Source organism: Bidens hawaiensis, unplaced genomic scaffold, assembly GCF_021521415.1.
Source record: "Bidens hawaiensis isolate Kalapana, Puna unplaced genomic scaffold, B.hawaiensis_p1.1 tig00018958_1, whole genome shotgun sequence".
Classification (NCBI taxonomy): Eukaryota; Viridiplantae; Streptophyta; class Magnoliopsida; order Asterales; family Asteraceae; genus Bidens; species Bidens hawaiensis.
The window spans coordinates 4,095-29,213 of NW_027492879.1; the positions used below are offsets into that span (position 1 = coordinate 4,095).

At 37.6% G+C, this 25,119-nt stretch overlaps 1 protein-coding gene and 1 pseudogene across 2 annotated transcripts; one reads left to right on the forward strand and one right to left on the reverse strand.

The window, feature by feature from the left end:
* Nucleotides 1-2,317, reverse strand: LOC143557405 (uncharacterized). Its single transcript, XM_077046484.1, has 2 exons — nucleotides 927-2,317; nucleotides 1-344 (listed from the first exon to the last, which is right to left on the reverse strand). The coding sequence occupies exons 1-2, from the start codon at nucleotides 2,114-2,116 to the stop codon at nucleotides 233-235; spliced, it is 1,302 nt and encodes a 433-aa protein (XP_076902599.1). The 5' UTR covers nucleotides 2,117-2,317; the 3' UTR covers nucleotides 1-232.
* A 10,841-nt stretch (nucleotides 2,318-13,158) lies between these two features.
* LOC143557406 (protein PHOTOPERIOD-INDEPENDENT EARLY FLOWERING 1-like) lies at nucleotides 13,159-24,819 on the forward strand (annotated as a pseudogene). The gene is made up of 21 exons (XR_013139569.1): nucleotides 13,159-13,241; nucleotides 13,478-13,573; nucleotides 14,148-14,228; nucleotides 14,326-14,433; nucleotides 14,528-14,608; nucleotides 14,699-14,787; nucleotides 14,877-15,013; nucleotides 15,097-15,152; nucleotides 15,729-15,867; nucleotides 16,010-16,084; nucleotides 16,716-16,768; nucleotides 16,864-16,998; nucleotides 17,086-17,124; nucleotides 17,218-17,286; nucleotides 17,576-17,638; nucleotides 17,732-20,625; nucleotides 21,151-21,215; nucleotides 21,300-21,376; nucleotides 22,073-22,829; nucleotides 23,210-23,718; nucleotides 24,104-24,819. The product of XR_013139569.1 is annotated as a protein PHOTOPERIOD-INDEPENDENT EARLY FLOWERING 1-like (transcript).
* The last annotated feature ends 300 nt before the right edge of the window (nucleotides 24,820-25,119 follow it).

Sequence of the window (25,119 nt, forward strand, 5' to 3'; positions counted from 1 at the left end):
TATTTTGACACCTACCGAGATTGCTCATCTTCTTCTTAACATAAAGAGATTAAAACGTAATGTTAAAGAAACAACATAACAATCGTAAATAACCATGATCCCTCATAAAGATTATACTCTACTTGATAGTTATATTCTAATTTCAAAGCAAGATAACAATAAAGATCAAAGACCGATAACTGTGTGCAAAATGCTTACATATCCCGTTTATTAAGCCGGCCTCACAACAGCTTTAACGAGATTCCCAATCCTTAATCTTCTTTCCCTTAGGTTTAGCAATAGGTGCATTCATGCCCGCCATTTTAGTGTTGTATTTTGCCCGAAGCGTATCATTTTGTGTCCACCTGCAAACAGATTAAAAGCACATGTTAATAGAAGGTGTTTTTTTTTTGTAAAAATGGCATCTAAGGTTCATGTGTCATATGAGCTATAAATTTTGAACTCCGGCAGTGTTTAAGCTATTTAACATCCTAAAACTCATTTTATATTTATTGGGTGAGAAAACCCACCACCAAACAGCAACCGAACCTAGTCAACCGGTTTGAGATCCAAATCGTTCGGTTTTCTCTGGTTTGTGGTTTAACTGTCCGGTCCGGTTTAAAACTTGGAACTCGCCATTTAACCTTTCATTACTTATATATGTTGTTCTTTTTATGTTTGGAATAGGTAGTTATGTGCATGTTTGTAATCATGGACCACCAAAACCGCCAAAGTGGTTAAAATCGTTTGTGCAGTCACCTAACAAGCATATACTCACTAAAAACTACAAATTTCAAAAAACCAACACCATTAAAAAAAACAACTTGCGGATCAAAGTAAAAATTAAAAGGTATCTAAATTCAACAGGTTTGCTTCCTTATGCATGACTGGATTATAATTTATAAATGCATAAAGATATATAAAGCGTATAAGAATAATGTACGTACGGGTTATTCCAGTCAGTCGTATCTTCATTAACAAGATGAGTCCACTTAGTCCTTCCACTGCGACCAAAATGCTTAACCTGCATAACCTTTGGCAAAATTGACTTGTCCATTTTATCCTCCCCAGTTGGTGAAGAGTAATCACGCTTAAAAATACCATCCGCTCCAACAGTTCCAGCCCTATCATCAGGATCATCTTGAAAGAAGGCACCTTTATGATAATACTTCTGCATAAACCTCCATTTTTGCTTCGGTGCAGAAGCAGGTTTAGGGTTCTTTCTCTCCCATTCTCTTCTTTCTTCTTCAGTCATATTCCTAACCCTTTCAATCTCTTCTCTTTCCTTCACCATCGCATCACGGTCGTCTCGGTCTCGTTTGATTCTCGCAATCTCACGAGCCTTCCAAGCTTCATACTCTTCTGCTTCATTCAACTCATCATCGGTTTCCACATCAGCAATATCTGCCTCAGCTTCTAGATTCTTCTGGATCTCAATATCTTTCCTTATCTCCTCAACAACTATCTGTTTAGTCTCCACTTTCCTCTCTTCCAAGCGTTTTTTCATCATCTCCTCAATCGCACGTTCTTCCGCTTCAATCTTTTCACGCTCCGCAATCGTGTCTCGTTCCGCTTTCGGTACAAACACAGGCTTCACCATAGCCATTCCCATATGCTCTTCCTCCGAATCAGTTTCGTATTCAGACGATTCTTCTTCCTCCTCCTCTTCTTCCTCTTCTTCTTCTTTAATCACACCCATTGCAGCTTCCTCTTGCTCCCGTTGCAGCAACTTTTCCTTAATCCTCCGTCTCCTTTCGTCAACCGCATCCTCATCATCCTCCTCAAACTCTAACCTCTCTTGCCTCCTCTGCTCTTCTTCCTCAGTAGATATAATCTCGGCTTGTCTAATCCTTCTATGATCCGCCCTAATTTCCTCCTTATTATCCAACCGATTCTCCGCCAGACGACGTAACCTCGGATCATCTCTTTTCATAATGTCCAAATCCTCTCTCGTAGGAAAGGCTTTCTCCAAGGCGGCGGATCTCGCCATACGCATATCGCCTTCTTCATCGCCATCATCCGCCCACTCAGGAGCTTTACCGGGCCAATATCGTTTCACTTTCGTCTGCCCGATTTTACCTCGAAGCTTATCCCTAACTGCTATTACAGTATCGCTAACCCCCGCCGTAACCGACATCGTGAGATCGTAAATTGACAAACAAAAACCCTAGGACGAGTAAATATCTGCAGCAAACAATTGAAATTGAAACAAAGATTAAACCAACTGATTTCAAATCATGTAATATTAATATCCACAAAATCCTCTCAATCTAGGGCTAGCAAATGAAATTAACGAGGGCTGTAAACAATCTGAACATTCGGTGAACTGTTCGGAGGGAAGTTCGTTCGTTTAATAAATGAACAAACATGAACAAAGAATTTCGTTCGATTAACTAAATAAACAAACACGAACAGAGGCCGTGTTCGTAAACGTTCGATAATGTGTTCGTTTACGTCCGTTAATGTTGGTTTTTAATACCTTTTAATGGCTTATCTAATCTTATCATACAGATTTAAGCAAAATTATTAAGTATAAAACAAAAATATACACGAGTATTATGTGATTAACTTATATGCAAAATTAACATATGAATATAAATGTTAAAAAACCACAAACTTGGTAGCGGGCTGGACCGAACCGCTGACACTGAACCATTGTCGGTTAGTCAAATAAAACTCTGTTAGTGTTCATTTGTGTCCGTTTGTTCGGTTAGCTGCTCGTGAACCAAGCTTAACGGATGGTTCGGTTCGGTTCGTTTCGTTTACAGCCCTAAATTTTAATTATTAACTTATCAAAGCAACAAACAATTGAAATTGAATCGTATATATTAAACTTTACAACAATTGATTTTAATTTCCAAATCGCGTAAATATTAATATTATTATCCGCAAAACCTAGTTTAATTAAATTAGGGCTAACTAATGAAATTAACAGGAAGAACTTACAGATGCAGGTGCCGTGAATCGATGGTCTCCGTTGAGATCGAATTTAGTGTCAGGAGCAACCAATTCAATTTGGAGCCCTAGATGATCCTATTGCATTCATATACACACGCATTATTATTTTTATTATTATTAGTTATAGTTATATATATTTTATGGGCCCTCTAGATATAGCGAGTTAACTTTTAAACCCCTCGTATATCATATAATTCACTTATACGTGAGTAAATTATACCGATCATATGGAGCTCATGGGATGTGTTGCGGGCGTTAACTTACATGTGTCAATTGACATGTCGGTTGCGCCAGCCGTTAAGGGTGTGCACACTGCCACACCTTGATGCAGAGAGGGGCATAGTTCAGTTAGGCCATGTGTAGTGGAGGGGCTACAATCATAGCAGTAATGAGTGGAAATTTGTTTTTTGTGTCTAATGATGTAGAGGCTATAAATTGGGCTCATAGTGTCTTTTTTTATTATTTTCTTTTTATAATTAAACTAATTAAATAAAAACCAATTTATTTAAATAATTAAATAAAAATGCATTAAAATTAAAAAGAAATACAAAAAAAATACATAACTAAAAGATTTTTCACCAGTAATCTTCGGGTTTATTAGTTATCGCGAGCCAAGCTTCAAAGACTTTCTTCCAAAACACCCTGGTGGCTTGAAAGTTAGCTACAAATTAAAATTATTTGTCACAATTAGTGTACATTTTAATAAACACTAAATACATTTTTAATAAACACTTAATGTTAAAAAACTTACCGACGTCGGGATCCTCCGAAATGACGATCCAAGCCCTTGCGAGGGCCACCTCCTCCTCCTCGCTCCAATGCTTGTATGGATCACGTTGCGCCATCGGCTCCCCTGGTTGTTGTTTTTTGTGTTTACGGGGTGGCTTTTGGCTTGAACCGGAGGCCCGTGACGTTTGCGTCTCCGGCACCGTCACCGGCTCCGACTCCGGTGGTGTAGACCCGAACGCCGGCATTGTGTTTTGGGGGCTGAGATAGTTGGCGTACATGTTTAGGTTCGGGTCGAAAAATTGATAAGGATAGCTCGGTTGGTTCAGGTTCATCGGGTTCCATTGTAAGTTCGGTTAGTTCGGTTGGCTCGATTGCGAACCATACGTTTGACCGAAACCAGGGAATTGGTAGTTCGGTTGGTTCGGTTGGCTCGATTACGAACCATACGCTTGACCGAAACCAGAGAATTGGTAGTTCGGTTGGTTCGGGTTGTTTCTAAGATTAATTTTGTAAATTTTTTGTAAGAATTTGGGTATGATTTGTGTATAAAATGGAGAAGAAGAGTGTATGTTTATATATATATATATATAGTTTAAATTAAATAAAAAAAAATTTAATATGACCGTTGTAACGGTAATATTTATATAATATTATTATTAATTCAACTCTCGCCGGCGACAAGTTAACCCCGCCCCCGCCCCAAATCGCCCAAAAATCACCTGGGGGCGGTGTTTGCACCCTTCCTCGCCCCAAATCGCCCCCAACCTTCGCCCGCTACGTTTGGCCTTCGGGCGTTGAGAGACAAGATATGATCGTGTGGGATATGGTGTTTCCAACATGTTGAACGTAGTTCACGATTGTTAACAAGACGACCCCACTTGAACGGGATTGTGAGGGCGCTAACGAACATCTAGTATGTAATTGAATTTGTGAAGAATATGTTTGTGATGCAAAAGAGTTTAGGGTGATGTTTCCACATGAGTTAACAACTATTTGTACGAATAGTTGGTGATCTGAAACAAATGTATGAATTGTTCCAACTTAAAAAAAGACACTAGAGGAAATCCTGCTTTCATGACGCCACAAAAGTGTGAACCTGCTAATCGTCAACTTGTGTATTACACTGTCCCCGACTCGTTGGATGAATACTTCGAAATGTTGTAAGAAAATATCACGAGATAGTCTTTAATATTTTTTAGCTAATGTATTATTATTGTTATTATTGTTGTTGTTTAAAGGTGTCATTTGCCTCTACGTGAGGATAAATAAGGAGACTAACATTCAACAATTAAATAAGGTGCATGAAGAGGTATGTCACTTTCCCATTATGTTTGGTAGCATTGATAGCACACGTTGGTCATGGTTAAACTATCCAATTGCTTGGTGGTGCCAACTTTATCCGGATGACTATCAAGGACCATCAACTATGCTCGCATAGAAGTTGTGGCATCGTATGATCGTTGAATTTTGCATGCGTTCTTTGGTATGGCGGGATCCAACAATGACATCAACGTTGTTGAGCAATCACCCATTTTCAATGATATTTTAGACGTAGTTGTACCCGGACAAGCCATTTTTTTAATGATGAATAGTCTAGCTATATCTTGCAAATGTTATTAATCGAAGTAGGTGACAATTGTTAAAGCATTTGCATGCCCACATGAGGATAAAAGAGAGATTGTTCAATATGACGCCCGATCAACGAGAAAAGATATTTAACAAGCATTTGGAGTTTTGAAGAAAATTATGTTGTCATATACAATTCGGCATGAATGTGGGTGAAAGAAAATATAAGGTTTGTAAGTAGGGTTGCTCGATATTGTATAACATGATATTGGAAAATCAATGTAAAGAAATTTTTCAGAGCTATGAAGACCTTTCATTATGATAAACAACGAACAAACTTGAAAATTGTTGGACATTATGATATAGAGAAACGCAAATAGGGCTGTCACTTTTACCCGAAACCCGAAACCTAACCCGAAAAAACCCGTACCCGAACCCGAACTAACCCGGCTCGAAGAACCCGAACCCGAACCCGAAAAAAGACTAACCCGAACCCGAACCAAAGTAATTCGGGTTGGTTCTTGGGTTTGATTTATAAAATTTGGGTCAACCCGAAAAACCCAAATAAACTTTTAGTTTTAAAATTAAATATATATTTATGTAAATAGGTTAACTCTTGGCCACTAAAGTTATTAGAATCTGGCTCTAATCGACTGTTGTCATTCTAACTATTATGGATCGATTGCTTATTATTAATTTATGTTTTTCGTTTATTACTAATAGCAACGTAATTGAACAACCAAATCACGCGCGATTGAATACGATTATGGTTCGAGTTAGTTTTACTCTTCTTTTGAATTGTTTTATCAAGTTAGGTTAGTTTATTATTTGTGTTTATAAGCAAAGAAGAAAGTGTTTAAATTTTTTAGCATTGTACTTTCTAATTTTTTTTTTGTTTTGTGTGTTTTTTTTTTCTAGGGTACTCGAAACCCGATTAACCCAACCCGAAAAAACCCGAACCCGAAAAACCTGTGAGAGATTTAGGTTGGGTTTTGGGTCAAGATTTAAAACTTTGAAACCCGAGGAACCCGACCCGAAAAACCCAAAACCCAAAAAACAAACCCGAAGAACACCCTTAAACGCAAACAACCTCCATGCGGATATGATGGAGCATTGTTTGAGGCTTTGTCGACATGGCTTTGATTTAGATCTGTTATGTTTATTTAATTGATGTAATCCCCTTGCCTCCAATTCTCCGACGTTGTCTTTTTTCTAATTCCACCTCTCGATCGTATAACTAAGCTTGGCTTTGAACAATATCTGCCACCTTGCATAACTTTTGGGATTTTAGCTTGAAGATGTTTGAAATTAATATCTTAAGTACGTTTGTTTCCTCCCATCTAAATAACAGATATTCTATGTTCTCTACTACTCCTTTCATGAGGCCGGCCACATCTATTTTTTATTCCTTAATATTAGTTGCTTCTTTGAAGATATTTTTCCAGACGCCCAAGAGTGGTTGCTTCAATGGTATGCCTTCTAGGGTTCCTTGTTGAAATGCAAGTTGTCAGTTATAATAGTCGTAGACCTTTCGGTTTGAATTTGTACCTTCACCACTTCGAGAGTAAGGCCAAATTTGTTGTTAATGTTACTTATCCTAGGGTTGCCTTGATCCTTAGTTTCCATAATTCTTTCTCAGGATGCAACAAATCTTGGATTATTTATATATATTGCCCCAAAGGAAACTTCTTTAGTGCCTTCAAGTGTAACACCGCGTCTTTTACCCTATAAATTTAAGCCTAAATATACTAACTTAGAAAGTATGAGGACCAAAAATGAACATTCTTAAAACTTCACCCATCGCGATACGCGACGAGGCAAAGATAAGCCCATCGCGTAGCGCGATGGCCTTGCACACAAACCCATAAACAGGTAGCATAGCGATACGCTACGGCTCAATCATAACGGTCATCGCGTATCGCGATGACCCTGATGAGTCACTGGACACGTGTCCAACCACGTGTCAACACGTGGCACAATATGACAGGCCACGTGTCACGAGCCGGTAAGGCGGCGTCAAATTGCGGCGCCGCGATACGCGACGGGCTACAAGGGACCCATCGCGTATCGCGATGGGGTCCAAAAACGGCTATAAAAGAGGAGGACGGGTATGAGCTCCATTCATCCCAAACTCACCTCCATTTACACACACTTAACCTCGAAAGGCGTGCCCCATTTCCGTACCAAGCCGACGTGTCATTTTCTCGTAATTCGTGCAAGGAACAAAGTTATAATCAAGCTAGCAATCGTATAATCGAGTAGATCAAGATCCTGCCTTTTTCTTATTATCAATCTAAGTATCCAATCTAAGGTAGGAGTTATGTTTAAGTTATTTAAATTATAGCTTAGACGATCAATCAAGGCTATGGCCTTTAACCTTGAAAGGTTTTATAAACATTTTATAAACATGCATAAACGAGTTATCATAAACGTTACTTCATAACTAAGTAATGTTAATCAAAGATATATTTTGACGGGCATGTAGTAACTGTAAGGGTGATATCATTAGTAGTAAGTTTCTTGCCTAAGGAAAAGTAATTCGTATAAATCTCAATCAACCGAGGGACCCGTTTACTTACCTGGAGAAACTTACCAACGTGTTATAACATATTAAGCCAAAGCATGCTACATCAAACGTCACATAAACTAAGTGTTTTCTATCACAATCAAAGATAAACGATTTCAAGGTTAAGCTTAGCAATCATAGCTTAATCAAAACATCATTCAAGTATTTATACAAACCTATTATGTATAGGTTAATATCATTCACAATCAATCAATCAGTCAAGGTTTTCCAACACCGACGGTACATGTGAATACGTTAACCTTTTCAATCAGTCAAAACATATTTATACTCGATAAGATGAACGAGTGTTTGTCTTAACGAGTCAGTCAATGTTTACATGAGATTATGTGATCTCTAAAATGTTATAATACAAAGTAGAGAATAAAATCAACTCAGACCGAATACGCATGTGTCTGGATCCAAACATAACTGTTAAAGCCCAATCAATCAATCAAATGCAAGGAAGTTGCGGGCTGCAACGGTCATGACCAGTTCTCTGTTCAGGGCCGTTTGGCTCAGAGAATACCGTTATGTGTGTAGGGCAGTGATACATATACCGGAAGTAGTAATGTTTCCGCTGAGCTTGTCAAGAAAACTATATTTGTATTGTAATATCATTTAAATGTTTTATCGAGTCATACGTGTTCACCAGCATATAGCTGACGTATTTTTCCAACCCATTGCAGGTAATTAAGCATAAGTAGCATTAACAAGGATTGGAGTCTTAACGAAGATAGAAGCGCATACAAGATGGCTCCGTTTTTTATAACTAAAACTCCTTGTAATATGAAATATATATTTTGTAAATTAATACTTGGGTATTTAATTCCCGAGTAAATTTTCAATGTAAATTAATATTATATTCAAATCTAAAATCTTCCGCTAAAATTAACCCATAAACTATGATACATTTACAAAACATGTACCAACTTGTGGTCACACGCCTAGGCCTTAAATCGGGGTTGTGACATCAAGTGTCCAGATTTGTTTAAACTATAAACAAATTTTATAACAACAAAAACGAAGAAACCACCGGCCGGAAGTTGGAAGGGACCAACAACAACATAACAGAAAAGCAAGCACCTGAAAGTATCAACTTATTACAGCAGATAAAGGATATTTTATCCAATCGAACCAAGAAATCTCCTTATTAGAAGACCTAGACTTAATCCAACCAAAAAGGTTTAGCATAATCTCCTCTATAATTGCATCCGTGGACAAACATTAGTGGCTATAGTTTCATTGATGATAGAGGATCTACGGTGAATCTAAGATTCCTTGACCCACAGTGAATCTAAGATTCCTTGGTTATAGTTTCGTTGATGACAAAGGATCTGGCTACAATTGGGCCATTTCTTCATAAAGTTAGAAAAGGTTACTTGGTAGATTACCAATTCCAAGACGTCGCGCCTAAGAGTATCTAACAAAATAGACCTTGAAGAAAAAAATTACGTGACACTATGTAAATGCAGATGTGTAGTTGGGTGTTTCACATTTCACATCAAGAACATATATTATGGGTAGATTGAGTGAACTTTTCTTTAAAAATCTTTAACAACAGAATGGTGATGTGGCATTGTCTAATTGCCTCGAAAAAACAAATGTTATCACCAAAGATAAGCCAACACCCGTGCAGCTGCTCACGATTGAACGTGCAACGCCCTTTCACCAAAAAAGTGTTGTAATGTCGGCGTTAAATTTGTCCCATGTGAAGGCTTTTCACGTCTAATTCGTGGCTCTGTAGCGCATAGCCTACCCTAAATGAACTTCCTAAATTTTATATATCAATTTCTCAAAATAATTTACACTCAATGATATAAATTGAAGTATGTGTATTTATGCACAACTGTCAATAACAACCAAACACATACAACCCACCAGTCCCACGAGTATAAATATGTACTTACAAGGTACTACGCTACAACATCACATACCCAATAAATAATAAATATCCCAAAGGTTTAACATGTAGTTGATATTGGAAAAAAGGAAACGAAAATAAATAATAATGACTCAAGAGTTTAACGCACCAAAAAGGTTAACAAATGTATCGAGCTCTAAGCTGCTATAAGCATAAGTTCACAGCATGTAAGTTAAAGTTGAGAGCTGTAATTAACGTGTAGTTGAAGTAACTAGTTGTATATATGTATAAAAGTTAGCTGTGGCAATCGAAAACTAAATTAACATTTAGTTTAAGTAACTAGCTGTATAATTGTATCACTTTTTTTTTGTAAGTTAAAAAAAAATATATATATTACTATATATAACAAATAAGAAGTTTGGTGCTGCAAGTGCCCTATTGGGCCACTTGGCGGCCCCGAAATAGTCCGTAAATTTTGTTTTTGGTTTTTTAGTTCAGTCATTGTAACGACGTAAAGGAAACCGACAGAACGTCAATTTTTTTGTCTTTTTTTGTTTTAGTTATAGGATAGACAACCTTCGGGTTATACCAACGCTCGAATTTTACCGACTGACGTCACTTCATTGGCCCACCTTAGTTTTTATAATTTTTTGTTTTATATCTCGTTTTAATTCTGGTACAATAACGCACGTCACCGAAACCAACCGCATTCGCGTCGACTTACCGGCTCAACGCTTAGGACCGGCAACACTTGGGTTTTACCACCGTCCAAATTTTACCAACCTGCTCAGAGCAACGCGCTGGTCAAAAACTATTTTTTCTCTAATTGTGAGTGAGTTGACAAAACACCATGTTTAATATTAGTACAACCGAAACACAACTTGTTTATCATTAAGTGCATTATCTCAAATATTACATGCTTTATCAATAAGAGGGTAAACATACTCATCGAGATTGCCTCCTTGAAGAAACACTAACCGGTCCCACGGATAGATTACGGGTAACCTGGGGGTTAGATAGATGTTTCCCACGAGGTGTTAGACCCGGCAAATATGGTTCTTCTGATAACCTGCAAAACAGACACCGTGAGCTTGTCACTGAGAAGGGGGGGTTCTTCCTTGTGACCACCCTCCGGCGTGAGAATCAGACTAGATTGCTCTTTAAATATAAATGTATATTAAGAGATTGCTAGAGCAGATATCAGGTATAATATGATGATAATATGATAAGATGAGATGATCATACCATTTGGGGTATTTATAGCCGAAGGTAGGTTTCCAAGGAGGTGTGGCCGGCTGAATAGTATTCCTATTATACCAACTGTGGCCTACGCACGTGCCCTGCTGGTAGTTGGTGGGTAGGCAGCGGCTGACAGTGACCAGGCCTGCTGTGTACTATTCCTTTTCCACCAACTGCCGGCTATGCACGTGGTATGGCAGGAGTTGGTGAGTAGGCAGCGGCTAATAGTGACATACAGTACAAGAGCATGCTGCTCGCCATACTATTGTCAATAAGCTGTCGTATCTTTAGTCAGATCTCTTGCCCATACCTCGTCAGGTACAGTACAGAAGATCTTCCCGTATCGTACGGACTGGCTTTTGGGCGGGAGTATTCCCCCTCCCGCCTTTGTGCGGGACTGTTCCCGGCTTTGCTCATTCCTTCAGGTGACACTGAGTGATTGAGAGCTAAGTGCCTTGTGCGTGTAGCCTTGCTGCGCGGGTGGCCTTCCCTGATGGCTTGTATCCGCAGCTGCGGGAACAGGCAGAGTCCTTCACCATTGGGAGGCATTTCCTGCGGGAACAGCTTGCGTACTGCGCGTAAGGACGTCACGTCTCTGAGCATGGTGGGTCCTGCGGATCCAGTTGGTTTCTACGCAGACGTCCCTCTTCAAGGTGAGTCTTGCGGGTCCAACTGGGCTCTGCTGGGACCTACCTCTTCACTCCTTAAATAGACCGATCGAGTTTTCGAGTCCAGGCCTAAACTTTACTCATCGAGTTCGAGTAGCTAGACGAGCCTATTATTCATATATAATATTTTAGTTATAAATATATATAAACACAAATATAAATGTTTGTATATAAGCTAACACATGCCATTAAAAAATAAAACTTAGCAAATAACTAATGAGCCAAGCTTAAATGAAAACCACCCATGAGTCGAGATGAGCTTGTGCTATAAACCAAAATTCCAAACAACCACTCAACCTCTTTACGTCTTTAACGATACATATTTTATTGAGAAGACTAACATGTACCAACTCCAACTGTACATCATAGGCAAATCTCACATCAGCCGTGGACATGAGAGATATTTGGTTCATAAGTAATGACCCCGCCTCTTAAATTATCAACGCTTTTTGGGCTTAATGGTAGTGGACGAGAGGACAACTTAACAGTTAAGCGTGTTCGGGTGAAAATATTACTAGGATGAGTTACTACCTGGGAAGTATTTTCTTAGGCAACCAAAAGCAAATATGTGAGTCACTGGATGGGTCATCCATCGAGGGCAAACCGAACAGTATTGATGATACGAGCAGGGGCGAATCTTCATTGGGGCCAGGGGTGGCCCCGACCCCCCCCTGTTTTTTTGCGCAGTAGTGTAAATTTACCCGTTTTTGGCCGAAGAATTTTATACATAGTGTAAGTTTAGTCTTTTTTGGCCGAAAATTTGAGTCCGCCCCCCCTCGTTTGTGAAATTTTGTATACATTTTGAGCTCGCTCCCCCGGTGCCTCAGTCAAAGCTTTGCCACTGGATACGAGAGACTGGATGTTACAACACCATTGCTTATTAACACCTAAGCTTGTTTACACACACCACTATTCAGGGGAGAAGGTTAGTGAGGGCCAGGGGTCCCCCCCCCTTTTTTGCGTACACGTGTAAATTTACTAGTTTTCGTTTGAAATTTTTTTATACTCTGTAAATTTAGCCGTTTTCGGTCAAAAATGTGAGCTCGGCCCCCTCCGTTTTATGAATTATTTATACATTTTGAGTCCCCCGTGTTTTAGTTCAAGTTTCACCACTGTTACTACTTATTAACTCAACTCAACTCATTAACACCTATACTTATTAACAACTCAGCTTCTTTAAATCCTTATTTATTAAGCATAATTGCATATCATACTTAAAATCTGATTATTTTCATGTCACTAACATGCTTATATCCCATGGGCATTTATGCAAATCATTATCTTTGCCTACAACTCTTTTAGTAAACGGATTAATATTAATAATATTATTATTCCTCCTGATTCTTTTGTTTTATTTTTTTCTGAAATAATAATAAAAATAATAAAAGGAAAAGAAAAGCTGAAGCTGTATGTGTTGTTTGTTGAGCCGTCAAGATTTTACTCCGTCAATCTCCAATCGTTAAATCCTCCGATTCCTCTTTTGCCCTAAAACTCCTTCCTTCATCAAACCCACAAACACAACACCCTTCTCTTCTCTTCTCTTCGCTTTCTTTCTTTCTTTCTTTAATTTTTACTCACAAACCCTTCATTGTTTTTACCGGATCTGAAACCCTAAAACTTACCCACAATACCCAACTCATTCTTCTCTCATCTGGGTTTCCTCTTCTTCTTACTGGTCAGTTCTTCAACATATACACACATGCATGCAATTGTTGTTCTTACTCTCTTTTTCCATCCAAGATTTGTTTTTTATTCATGGGTTTTGCGTTTCTTCAATCTTTTTCTCATTTTCTGATCTGGGTTTTGGTTTTTGGGTACCCTAGGGCTTTATTAAGCTGCATTGGTCTTAATGGTGAAATTATGAACCATTTTCTTGTGGTGAAAGGTTATAAATTGATGGTTTTTGTGCAGTGTTGTTGATGTAATGTGTTGAAGCTTGAGGGAACAATGGCCTCTAAAGGTCCAAGGTCGAAGCTTGATCATGAGTCGCGGGCCAAGCGACAAAAGGTAACATGAATTACTGGTTGTTACTGGTTAGGTGACCTACTTTTGCTTATGTAGATATGTTATGTGATTGTTTAGGACCCGAATACCGTCTTGAGTTATAGTTTCATGCCCTTGTTTTATTTATCATTTTTGTAAGTAATTAAGGTAGTTTTGAAATAATACACACTATTAAGAGCATACCTAATGCATTTTTTTAGCTCACGTGGAGAAAACACGGTTAACATGAGGAAGAGCATTTGTGAGAAAAGGGAAAGGGGGGGGGGGGTTGGAGCGCCTCTGCTTTAAGATTTAAGAGTGATTATTACAATTATAATACATTTAAGTATTATCTCAAACATCACATTTTAGTGTAACTAGTTATTTAGTTTTGATTGCTTGGTACCATTATCTCCTACTTCACATTCAAGCACCTTCATCTTTATGCTTAGTGGATATATATTCACTTTAGTAAGACAATATCAAGTGATGAGAAACCTGTGTTTATGTACAGATATGTATATGTGACCACCCACTCTATATATATGCTAAAAGAATATGTTTTATTCAATTTTGTTCGTTTCGAACGGTTTTGTAGGCACTTGAAGCCCCCAAAGAACCACAACGCCCGAGAACACATTGGGATCATCTCATTGAAGAGATGGTGTGGTTATCAAAGGTATGATCTTGTTTCATTTTATACTTAATCTTGCATCTTTATTCTTGCAAAGTTTTAACTTTGTAAGTATTTCATACAAAATATGTTATTCTTTCAGGATTTTGAGTCAGAGAGAAAATTTAAGTTGGCTCTGGCAAAGAAGATTGCCATACGGGCCAGCAAAGGTATGGTGGATCAGGCCACACGAGGAGAAAGAAAAGTCAAGGTTGGGCAAAACTTAAAAATATTTATATTTATTTTTGAAATTTTATGTAGGTATTTATTTATACGATTCAGTTATTTTTAATTTCAATGGGTAGGAAGAAGAGCTTCGGATGAAAAAAGTTGCACTAAATATCTCTAAGGACGTGAAGAAATTTTGGACGAAAATTGAGAAGCTGGCAAGTACCCTTTAATAATTTAATACATATTTTTTATGTATAACATATTTTGTGTTTTATAAATTATTATGTCATATTATGTCATTTCAGGTGCTATACAAGCATCGGTTAGAACTTGATCAAAAGAAGAAGAAGGCACTTGATAAGCAACTTGAATTTCTTCTAGGGCAAACAGAAAGGTAAACATTTACATTAGAACGCGGTGATTTAAAAAAAGATTATATTATAATACATAAAATCTCATTAATCATTTCTTTTTTACTGGCAGGTATTCTACAATGTTGGCAGAAAATCTTGTTGACTCGTCTTCCAAAGAGCATATGCCTGAATCTTCAGTGCAGGCACTACCGGCTATTGAATGCAAAGATCAAACTGATGTCAACGGGTGTACTGAACCAAATATCGGTATAAAATTGTTATTTTTGGCTGAAAGTATTTCTTTTTGAGGGCCCTTTTGTTTATATGACTTGTACTTGTTGTTCTGGCAGAGTCCCAGTCAAATATTTTAGAAACTGACGGAGACTACAAGTCTGAAAACGAACCCGTAAGTACTTGCTCCCTTTTCTTTTTAAGTGTTAGAAACAAAAATCTAGGCTTACATAAACGAACGCAGACGAACATAAACCAAAACCAATTTAAAGTAAATTTGAATATAAAGTTTAAAATACCATTATCATTACATCCAACGTTGCAAAAGTAAACACATCTATCTAAACAAAAGATTTTAAAATGTGAAAATCATATGATTTTGGATCAGTGTTAGTAGTTAATAAATCTAAATGAATATGTTCAGGGTCAAAGTTACAGTAAAACTCAAAGACTGCGTATAAAAAGTGTTCATTTTTGCCTTTTTAAATCTTGTAACTTAAATGATAACCCCTTTTTTGCCTTCTTGTTCTTCATAGAACTATTATTTGATAAAATATAAATAAAAAAGTTTGCTCTTTCTTAAAAGAAGCATCAGTTTATCAGTCATTTGTTTTTAAACTTTTTGTAATAAAATTGACACAAAAGAAACTGAATATGCAATTTTTGCTAAACCGATTTCTTGAAAATCTGGTATATAAAATAGTTATGAGCTGGAATTGAGCTCAAATATCTGATTTTGTTGCTGCTTTAGGAAGACGATGAGCATACAATTGAGGAAGATGAAGCCTTAATTACTGAAGATGAAAGGCGAGAGGAATTAGCAGCTTTGCAAAATGAAGCCGATTTACCCCTGGAGGAGTTGCTTAAAAAGTATGCTGTTGGTGAAGAAGGTTAGTTAGTCTGACCCTCTTATGTATTTGATGGGTCAAAATGGGCGGGTCGGGTAATGAGTCAAACTTATTAATACGGGCCATGTTGACCCGGAACACTTGTGTTCAACCTTAACTAATGCTAATCATTGAATATCTTCAGCTAGCACAGACGACACTCCAGGAAAGACTGAAGATGTGGCTGAACCAAGCAAGGCCCAGGATGATGTTTCTCAGTGTAAGTTACTTGAATACGGGTGGGTTTTGGTAACAAGTCAAAACGGGTTTGGGTTAAAACTGTTGCTTAATCTCGTTTTCCCATTTTGTGGAATACCTATTATCTAATGCATAGCTATGAAACTACATTGTAAGTTTGTAATAATTATCTAAAATGAAGTAATTTTGGACGTTTCTATTTGAATACATGTTAGGCTACTTTAGACACATTTAGGGGTGTAAAGGGTTGGGTTCGACTAGGCTTGGGCTGGGCTTGTGAGTAGTTCTTCGAGCTTGAGCTCGGCTTGTTTATTATTCATTATTTTACATTTTAAATATTTTTTGTAAAACATAATATGTATTAGCTGAAGCCCGATAACTGAAACTCAAACTTGGGCTCACTTATTAAGCAAGTTTTTTTAAGGCTTGAGCTTGGGTCTTAACTCGTTTGAGCTTGGTTTTAGCTAGCCAATCTCGAGTAGCTCACGAGTGGATTGGTTTGTTACATGACTAGGCATGTTTAAGCCGGTCAAGAACTTATTTGACCAGTGTCATATTTAGCTAACATGTCGCGTTTATCTGGTTGACTGATTATCAATGAAAAATAAATAAAATTGAAGCGTTTTTCATATGAACGGTTTGACTTTTTGCAGGCAATGGAAAAGAAGCTTCTGACCATAGTTTAAAGACAGAGAGTCGTCATTGTGTAAGTTGTAGGTCTTCATTATGGATATAAATGGAAATTGTTTTGACAAATTTGCACTGCTGACAGTTACATATATTTTCTCACGTTTATTACAGGCTGAAAGTAATGGCGGTCCATTATTAGTTTTCCAAAAGCATCATTTGGAAATCAAGGAACATTATGTTAGAAAAAGAAAACGTGGTCAACAGGAGCAAAAAAAATATTTGGAGCCAGACGTTAATGATGAAAATGTAAGATAATTTATTACACTCACTCATACCACTTAAACATATAAAGATGTTCTTATAATTCAATGATGTATATATTTTTTGTTTTAGGAGGATGGCGACTTTGTTGCTACGAATGGAGATGATAAGGTATGTTTGATATGATGTGTAGGAAATTTATTTTTCGTGCATTGATATTTAACCATCATTTATCTTTTATGTATATATTTTTTTTATATCAAGGATGATGAAACGACCATGTTGGAGGAAGAGGAACTAGCAAAGGCAGAATTCGATGATTCAGTGGATGAGGTGAATACTTTTGACGTTGATTTTTTGGGATTTTATCTTATTGCTATAGTCGTCGACTCATAGTGGATCTTTCGTATTGTGATCATTTAGGGTCAAACTAATAGATTCTGATAGTAAGATGAGTAGTTAGCTGTTAGAAAACTGATTATTGAGATAAATGTAAAATTACTTAACTGCTCTTTCATAGCTTTTAATAAAGCTAGATTTGGAAAGTGATTAATTTTAATGGGATTATATGTTAATATTTTTAATTGAGATAGATTTTTATGCATCAAATTATTCTTTGCAGATTGCATTATTGCAAAAAGAAAGTGAAATTCCAATAGAGGAATTGGTTGCAAGGTATAGACAGGTATGTTGATAAGCACGTGACTAATTATTATTTAAAAATTCTCGTCATATCCTAACGTCTTTTTTTTTGGTCATATCTGCTTATTATTAACAGGATCCCGACACTAATCATTCAGAATCAGAATCTGAATCTGAAAACGTGTCCGGTTCTTCAAGCCAAAAAGAAACCAAAACTGATCTTGAAATCCATTCCGAACAAGAAGAAAAACAAGAACAAACGGTTGATGATGAGGGTGGGGATAATGAGGACAGAATTGCTGACGTGGCAGCCGCTGCCAGGTCAGCACAGCCGACAGGAAACACGTTTTTGACAACAAAAGTCCGAACAAAACACCCTTTTTTACTTAAATTCTCTCTTCGTGAATATCAACACATCGGATTGGATTGGCTCGTGACAATGTATGAAAAAAGACTAAACGGGATTCTTGCAGACGAAATGGGCCTTGGGAAAACAATTATGACGATCGCATTACTTGCACACCTGGCGTGTGAAAAGGGGATATGGGGCCCACATCTCATTGTCGTACCAACAAGTGTCATGCTCAATTGGGAAACCGAGTTTCTTAAATGGTGTCCCGCGTTTAAAATCTTGACTTATTTTGGAAGCGCGAAAGAACGGAAACATAAACGACAAGGTTGGATGAAGCAAAACTCTTTTCATATTTGCATCACGACTTATCGACTCGTTATTCAAGATTCCAAGATTTTCAAGAGGAAAAAGTGGAAATATTTGATTTTAGATGAAGCCCATCTTATAAAAAACTGGAAATCACAAAGATGGCAAACACTTTTGAATTTCAACTCAAAAAGGCGGATTCTTTTAACGGGTACACCGCTTCAAAACGACTTAATGGAATTATGGTCGTTAATGCATTTCTTGATGCCACATATTTTTCAATCCCATCAAGAATTTAAAGATTGGTTTAGTAATCCAATATCTGGTATGGTTGAAGGTCAGGAAAAAGTCAACAAAGAAGTAGTTGACCGGTTGCATAACGTTCTTCGCCCGTTTATACTCAGAAGGCTAAAACGAGATGTTGAAAAACAGCTACCTGGTAAACACGAGCATGTCATTTACTGTAGACTGTCACGTAGACAGAGAAATCTTTATGAAGATTTTATTGCCAGCTCAGAAACGCAAGCTACACTTGCAAGTTCCAATTTTTTTGGGATGATTAGTGTTATCATGCAACTTCGAAAAGTTTGCAATCATCCAGATTTATTTGAAGGGCGTCCCATTATTAGTTCTTTCGATATGAGTGGGATTGAAATACAGTTTTGCTCTTCAGTGTGCTCGGTTCTTAACGCGGGCCCGTTTTCAAAAGTTGACCTTTGTGGATTAGGGTTTGTTTTCACTTATCTTGATTTTGACATGACATCTTGGGAGAGTGATGAAGTACAAGCTATTGAAACACCCTCGATTTTAATCAAAAAACGTGTAGAAGAAATCGGAAGTGAAGTCAAATTCGGGAAACAGTCAAAAGAGTTTAATATCTTTGAAGAAATTCAAAAGGCGCTTCACGAAGAGAGACTTAAAGAAATGAGACAACGGGCCGAAGCGATCACGTGGTGGAATTCTTTAAGGTGCAAGAAAAAGCCTGTTTATTCAACGGGCTTGCGTGATATGGTCTCGTTTCAAAAGCCTGTTTTGGATTCATCTAAGTTTCCAGAGCTCATTTTGTCTCCAGTTGAACGGTTTGAACAGATGGTTGACAAGGTCGAGAGTTTCATGTTTGCAATTCCAGCAGCGCGGGCCCCACAACCTGTTGGATGGTGCAGCAAACCCGGTTCTTCAGTGTTTGTTGACCAAACTTACAAATCAGAATGCTCAAAGTTAATTTCACCATTATTAACCCCTATCCGACCCGCTATTGTCAGAAGACAAGTTTATTTTCCCGATAGGCGGTTAATACAGTTTGACTGTGGAAAGCTACAAGAGCTTGCGATTTTGCTTAGAAGACTAAAATTCGAAGGCCACCGAGCATTAATCTTCACTCAAATGACAAAAATGCTCGATGTTCTAGAAGCTTTTATAAACATATATGGATACACGTATATGCGGTTAGACGGGTCGACCCAGCCAGAAGAGAGGCAAACCCTAATGCAACGGTTCAATACGAACCCAAAATATTTTCTTTTCATTCTGTCTACGCGCAGTGGCGGTGTCGGTATTAATCTTGTTGGTGCAGACACAGTTATATTTTATGATAGTGATTGGAACCCTGCAATGGACCAACAGGCTCAAGATCGGTGTCATAGAATCGGTCAAACCCGTGAGGTGCATATTTACCGGTTAATAAGTGAATGCACGATTGAAGAAAATATTTTAAAAAAGGCGAAACAGAAACGGGCTCTTGATGATTTGGTGATTCAGGGTGGGGAGTACAACACTGAGTTTTTCAAGAAACTTGACCCAATGGAGTTGTTTACGGGTCATGAAACGGGTATCATAAGTAATATGCCAAAAGATAAAAACCTGACTAACGGGCCAGTGTCGAATGATGACGTGGAGGCTGCGTTGAAGCACGCGGAAGACGAAGCCGATTACATGGCATTAAAGAAAGTTGAACAGGAAGAGGCGGTTGATAACCAAGAATTTACAGAAGATGGCATTCTAAAAGTTGAAGATGATGAGCTTTTGAACGAGGAAGAAAACCTGCAAACGCCAAAATGGGTCGACCCGAATGAAGAAAAGGGTGTGGAGTTGGTTAAGGTTGTTGATGATGATGAGGTGGACATGATGGATAGTGTTAAAACAGATGGGTGCGGTATCTGGAAACGAGATTTCGTCTTTTGAGAGTCAACTTCGGCCGATTGATCGGTATGCGGTACGGTTTCTTGAGCTGTGGGATCCGATTGTTGATAATAAGGTGATAGAGACGCAAGACCGGTTTGAGGAAACCGAATGGGAATTGGATCATATTGAGAAATTAAAAGAGGATATGGAAGCTGATGGTGATGAAGATGATGAGCCAATCGTCTATGAAAGTGAGTTACTTGTTAATATTAGTGGTGCAAACAAGCCGAGCCAAGCCTGAGTAGGCTCGTGCTCAGTTCGTGTAACTTACTCAAGCTCGAGCTTGGCTTGTTTCGAGCTGTAAAGCTCTAGCTCGATTTCTAAACAGTTTTTTCAAGCTTGGGTTCCGGTCTCTATTATTTAATAGTTAATTTTGATTTGTTTTTAGTTATTCTGGTATCTATTTTAATTATAATCTTTATATGCATAGTAGTAGTTATATAAATGTTATGCATAGTAATAACTATATAAATGTTATGTTAAATAAAAGCTATGTAAATAATAGGCTCGCGAGCCAGCTTGATCTCGTTAAGTGAAGCTTTGGCTCGCTTGTTAAACAAAGCTTATTTTTAGGGTCAACCTTGTTTAAGCTCGGCTCGATTTGGGCTTATAGTGAGCCATTGAGTAGCCCACAAGCGGTTTCTCTCGTTTACATCTCTAGATGCATGTACATTTTTAATTATTTGCTAACATTTTTGTTCAATTTGTGTTACTAGGATGGGATTCTGAATTTGCAACTAAGGTATACAAAGAGCAAGTAAAAGCGTTGGCTGAAATTCAGGTGGGAACTTTAATCCTTTTTTAAAAAAAGTATAAGTGTAAACGCTCTCACTGCTGATAATCACACGCTTTTTGCATTTTTTAGTTGATGGAAGAACGTGAAATGGAAGCTCGAGAGAAGGAGAGGCAGGAACAGGAGCTTGCGGCATTAGAGTCAATGAGGTAAAATAATATTTTTTTTAAATTTACCTGTTGACATTTTAATACTTTTGTTTATACACATTAGAGGTGCCAAAATGAGCGGGCCGGATGGGTCGCAACAGGTTTTGGTCAAAACATGAAGATGATGGTTTGCTTAGAAATGGGTTGGGTTGGCCCAGAACATTTCTTGTCATAAAAGTTCTCACTTTTTCATACAAGTTATTTAGTTTGTCAAATAAGATTAAAGTTAAATTGTTCGAAAGATGACATCTTTTACATGATTAAAATGATTCAGGAGGTTTTAATGTTTTATACATGAAAATTCATGCTTAAAGTAGATTTCAAACAAGACTATTTTTGGCCCATTTGACCTGTCAATTGTTACTAAAATAATTTTCAGCCAAATTACGTTTGACCCGTTCTTTGTTTTTGTACCAGTTTGACTAACAAGGCAATTTTCACCCAAAATCTCTTTAACCCGTTTGACTTGCCATCTATTTTTTTTACTAGATTGATTCTTCAAGGTGATTTTTCAGCCAAATTTCATTTGACCCGTTCTTTGTATTTTACTTGTTTTGACTCTTTTAGGCGATTTTCAGACAATTTATTTTGATCTGTTCGACACGTTCTCTCTTTTTTTTAATCTGCTTTGACTTTTTAGTATTTAAATCGACTCATGTGTTTCTGATCCGGGTAATCATCTTTCAATCGGACCAGGCATGAAATGGTTGTCAAGAAATCAAAGTCAAAGAAAAAGTCAAAGAAAACAAAGTTCAAATCTTTAAAGAAAGAATCTTTCTCGTCTGCAACAAAGACCCCAAAAATCGAGTCACCAAATGAAGTTGTTTATGATGATTATGATGATGACGAGATTGATCTCGAGGAAGAATTACTCTTTGTGAAAAAACGCAAAAAACACGTAGAGGAAATAGAAGCCAAAGTTTCCAAGAAATCCAAAAAAGTGAAAAAGATTCTTGAACCGAGCCCGTTAGAATTTGAATCAAATTCTGTATTCAGCCCACAGGATGAACCACCAAAAGATTTGAAGTTTAGTGGAAGCAGTAGTTATAATAATCGTGAAGCTGACCATAGGCTGGTCAACAAAAGCAAACAGGGTATTAGAATATACATCACTCCAATGCCTGTAAAACGGGTTATGACTATAAGACTCGAGAAGTTGAAAAAGGGAAGTATTTGGCCAAACGATTGTTTTCCTGCGCCCGATCCATGGTTATCGTCTGAAGACGCGGTTCTTTGTGCGGTTGTGAATGAATATGGTGTTAATTGGAGTTTGGCTAGTGACGTCTTGTATGGAATGACAGCTGGCGGGTTTTATCAGGGGATAATTCGACATCCCGTTCATTGTTGTGAGAGGTATCGGGAACTTGTTCAGAAACACGTGTTGTCTAGTTCCGACAATAATAATATTCATAATGAAAAATCAAGCGGCAAAGCTCTTCTTCGAGTATCCGAGGTAAGTTACGGTGTTAGTAGTAGCAATGATTAATGGTTAATTGATTATTATACATTTGGGTTAAAGTATTTGGGTTACACAACTTGTTATATGATATTAAAAATGAAAATCCATACATTTGGTTTGGTTTGGTTTGGTTTGGTTTATTCGTTTTTTATTGCATGTAAAACTGAAACCGAACCGAAACTTTGGTTTATATGAAAACATAAACCAAACCGTGTCCGGTCTTTGGTTTTGATTTTCTAGAAATTTCTGGTTCGGTGCGGTCTGGTTTCAATGTTCATTTTTTTGACCCGAACCCATTTTGACTACTAGTGTGTTTGTATATATATATGTATGTATGCATGTATGTATGATGACGGTATGTTTGTTAATTGCAGGAGCATGCCAAAATGTTGTTGGACATCGTGTCTGAACAGCCCGATCAAGCATACACGCTTCAACAACATTTCAGTTATCTACTTACATCTGTGTGGAAGTCAACCACTCAGTTTGGTCAACGCAGAAGTCTGCTAACAAGTGGAAGATTTCATAACACGGGTTTAAACCGTACTTCTCGAGACCCGATTAGACCACAATCGCAAAAAATGGATTTCACTAACTTAAGTCCGATGAGTAGATTAGTAGCCGATGCCCTCGACAATTCTCAAAACATACCAAAAGATGACCGGGTTACAAGTGTGGGTGAAAGACATGATTCTCGAGGTGTTGCTGAGCTGGCGGTTACTTTAGAGTTTCCTTCTGGCCGGGCTCATGATCAAAGTGTTCCATTGCCACCTGTCGTACCCGTGTTGATAAATGACATGGAATCAGTGTCGGCTGACCACGTGCCAGGTGGCGGGAACAGTCATTTTAGGTCGTCAAAGGATATTGTTGAATGGCGTTTCAGGTACGTGTGCTTGTGAAATTATCTTACTACCCATCTTTAGCAATATATGTTTTTTCAAATTTAATGTTATCGTCTAAATGGGTATAAACAGGGTTGGGTCGAAAACGGGCCGGGTCTTGTTGGTTTGAATTTGACCCAAAACATGTTTTTGTCCAGTTTCTGTTTTTTTATTATTTGTCAATTAATGTGTTGAATTTATGATCACAAAAAATGTATTATTAATTTATTATTTTAAACATTTGTATTTTTGAATATAAATAGTTTTTAGTTTAGCAAAATTTTGACCAAAGTTGACTCCTTGCCATCGTTGGAGATAAAACACAACTAAATAAACGGGTCAAATTTGTCAACTTCAAAGATAACATTTTTACACAATCTTGTACAGGGATGCATCAAGAATTGCAGCCGAGGGCAGTTTAGCTTTACCACCGTCTTTATTCCCGATAACCGAAGTGAAATCCAGACGGCCGACAAAATCCCAGCTGCCGGGAAAGCACAAGCAGTCTAATACCGAAACACCATTGAAGCATTCTAAATCGAAATCAAGAAAACACGTCCTGGGTTTAAATGACCCGAGTTTGCAATCGCCATTAACAATCCCGAGTGATTTAACTTCAAGATTTGAAATAGAAGCTTCTGTTTCAGATGTCGGGATTGATGATTTTCTAATGCCTGAAACGGGCCTCGAGGGGTTTGATATCGTGCCTCATAATTACGACCTGGGCTTCATATCGGGCCTTGAAGATTGCTCGTTAATGGAGTTTGGTGACATCGGGTAGGATTGCATCCTGGTGTTGATGGATTTGGTTGGTAAGCCAATCGGGCCCGTGCGTGCATTTTGATGGTGACGTTAACGGGCTGGGAATTTTTATTGATTCAAGAAACAAGAAAACTAAGAAACCGCTAACTTAATATGTATCTGGAGAATGGTGGTGATGTGGGGCCCAGATACGCGATTCTTGAGGTTTTGCACATAGAATGAATGTAACATTGTATAGCATGAGGTCCTTGAAACCGTGTTATGTTTTGTGGTTGGTTAGCGGGAAATCGTGCTTTTAGATTTTCGGTCGAAAATGATAATTTATTATTTTGGACGCAGTCCTGTTATAGTGTAGGACTTTAGAAACAGAAAATTAGACTTATGATGAAAGAAAAGCAATTCACTCTCAAATATTGCTAGATAGGACTAGCTGGTTTTGACGGTTTGAGCCAAATGATTTTGTATTAAAAGTTTTTCAAAAATCAGAGTAAAAAAAGTTACAATAAATAAAGGTTAAGCGATCACAGTCATTCTAAAATATAATCCAAGTTAAATTGTTGGTACAAAATTAGTTCTGTGATTTTTAAGTTTTGTGTTACAAAAATAATTTGATATGATATAGTATAGGTAATGAAATTAAG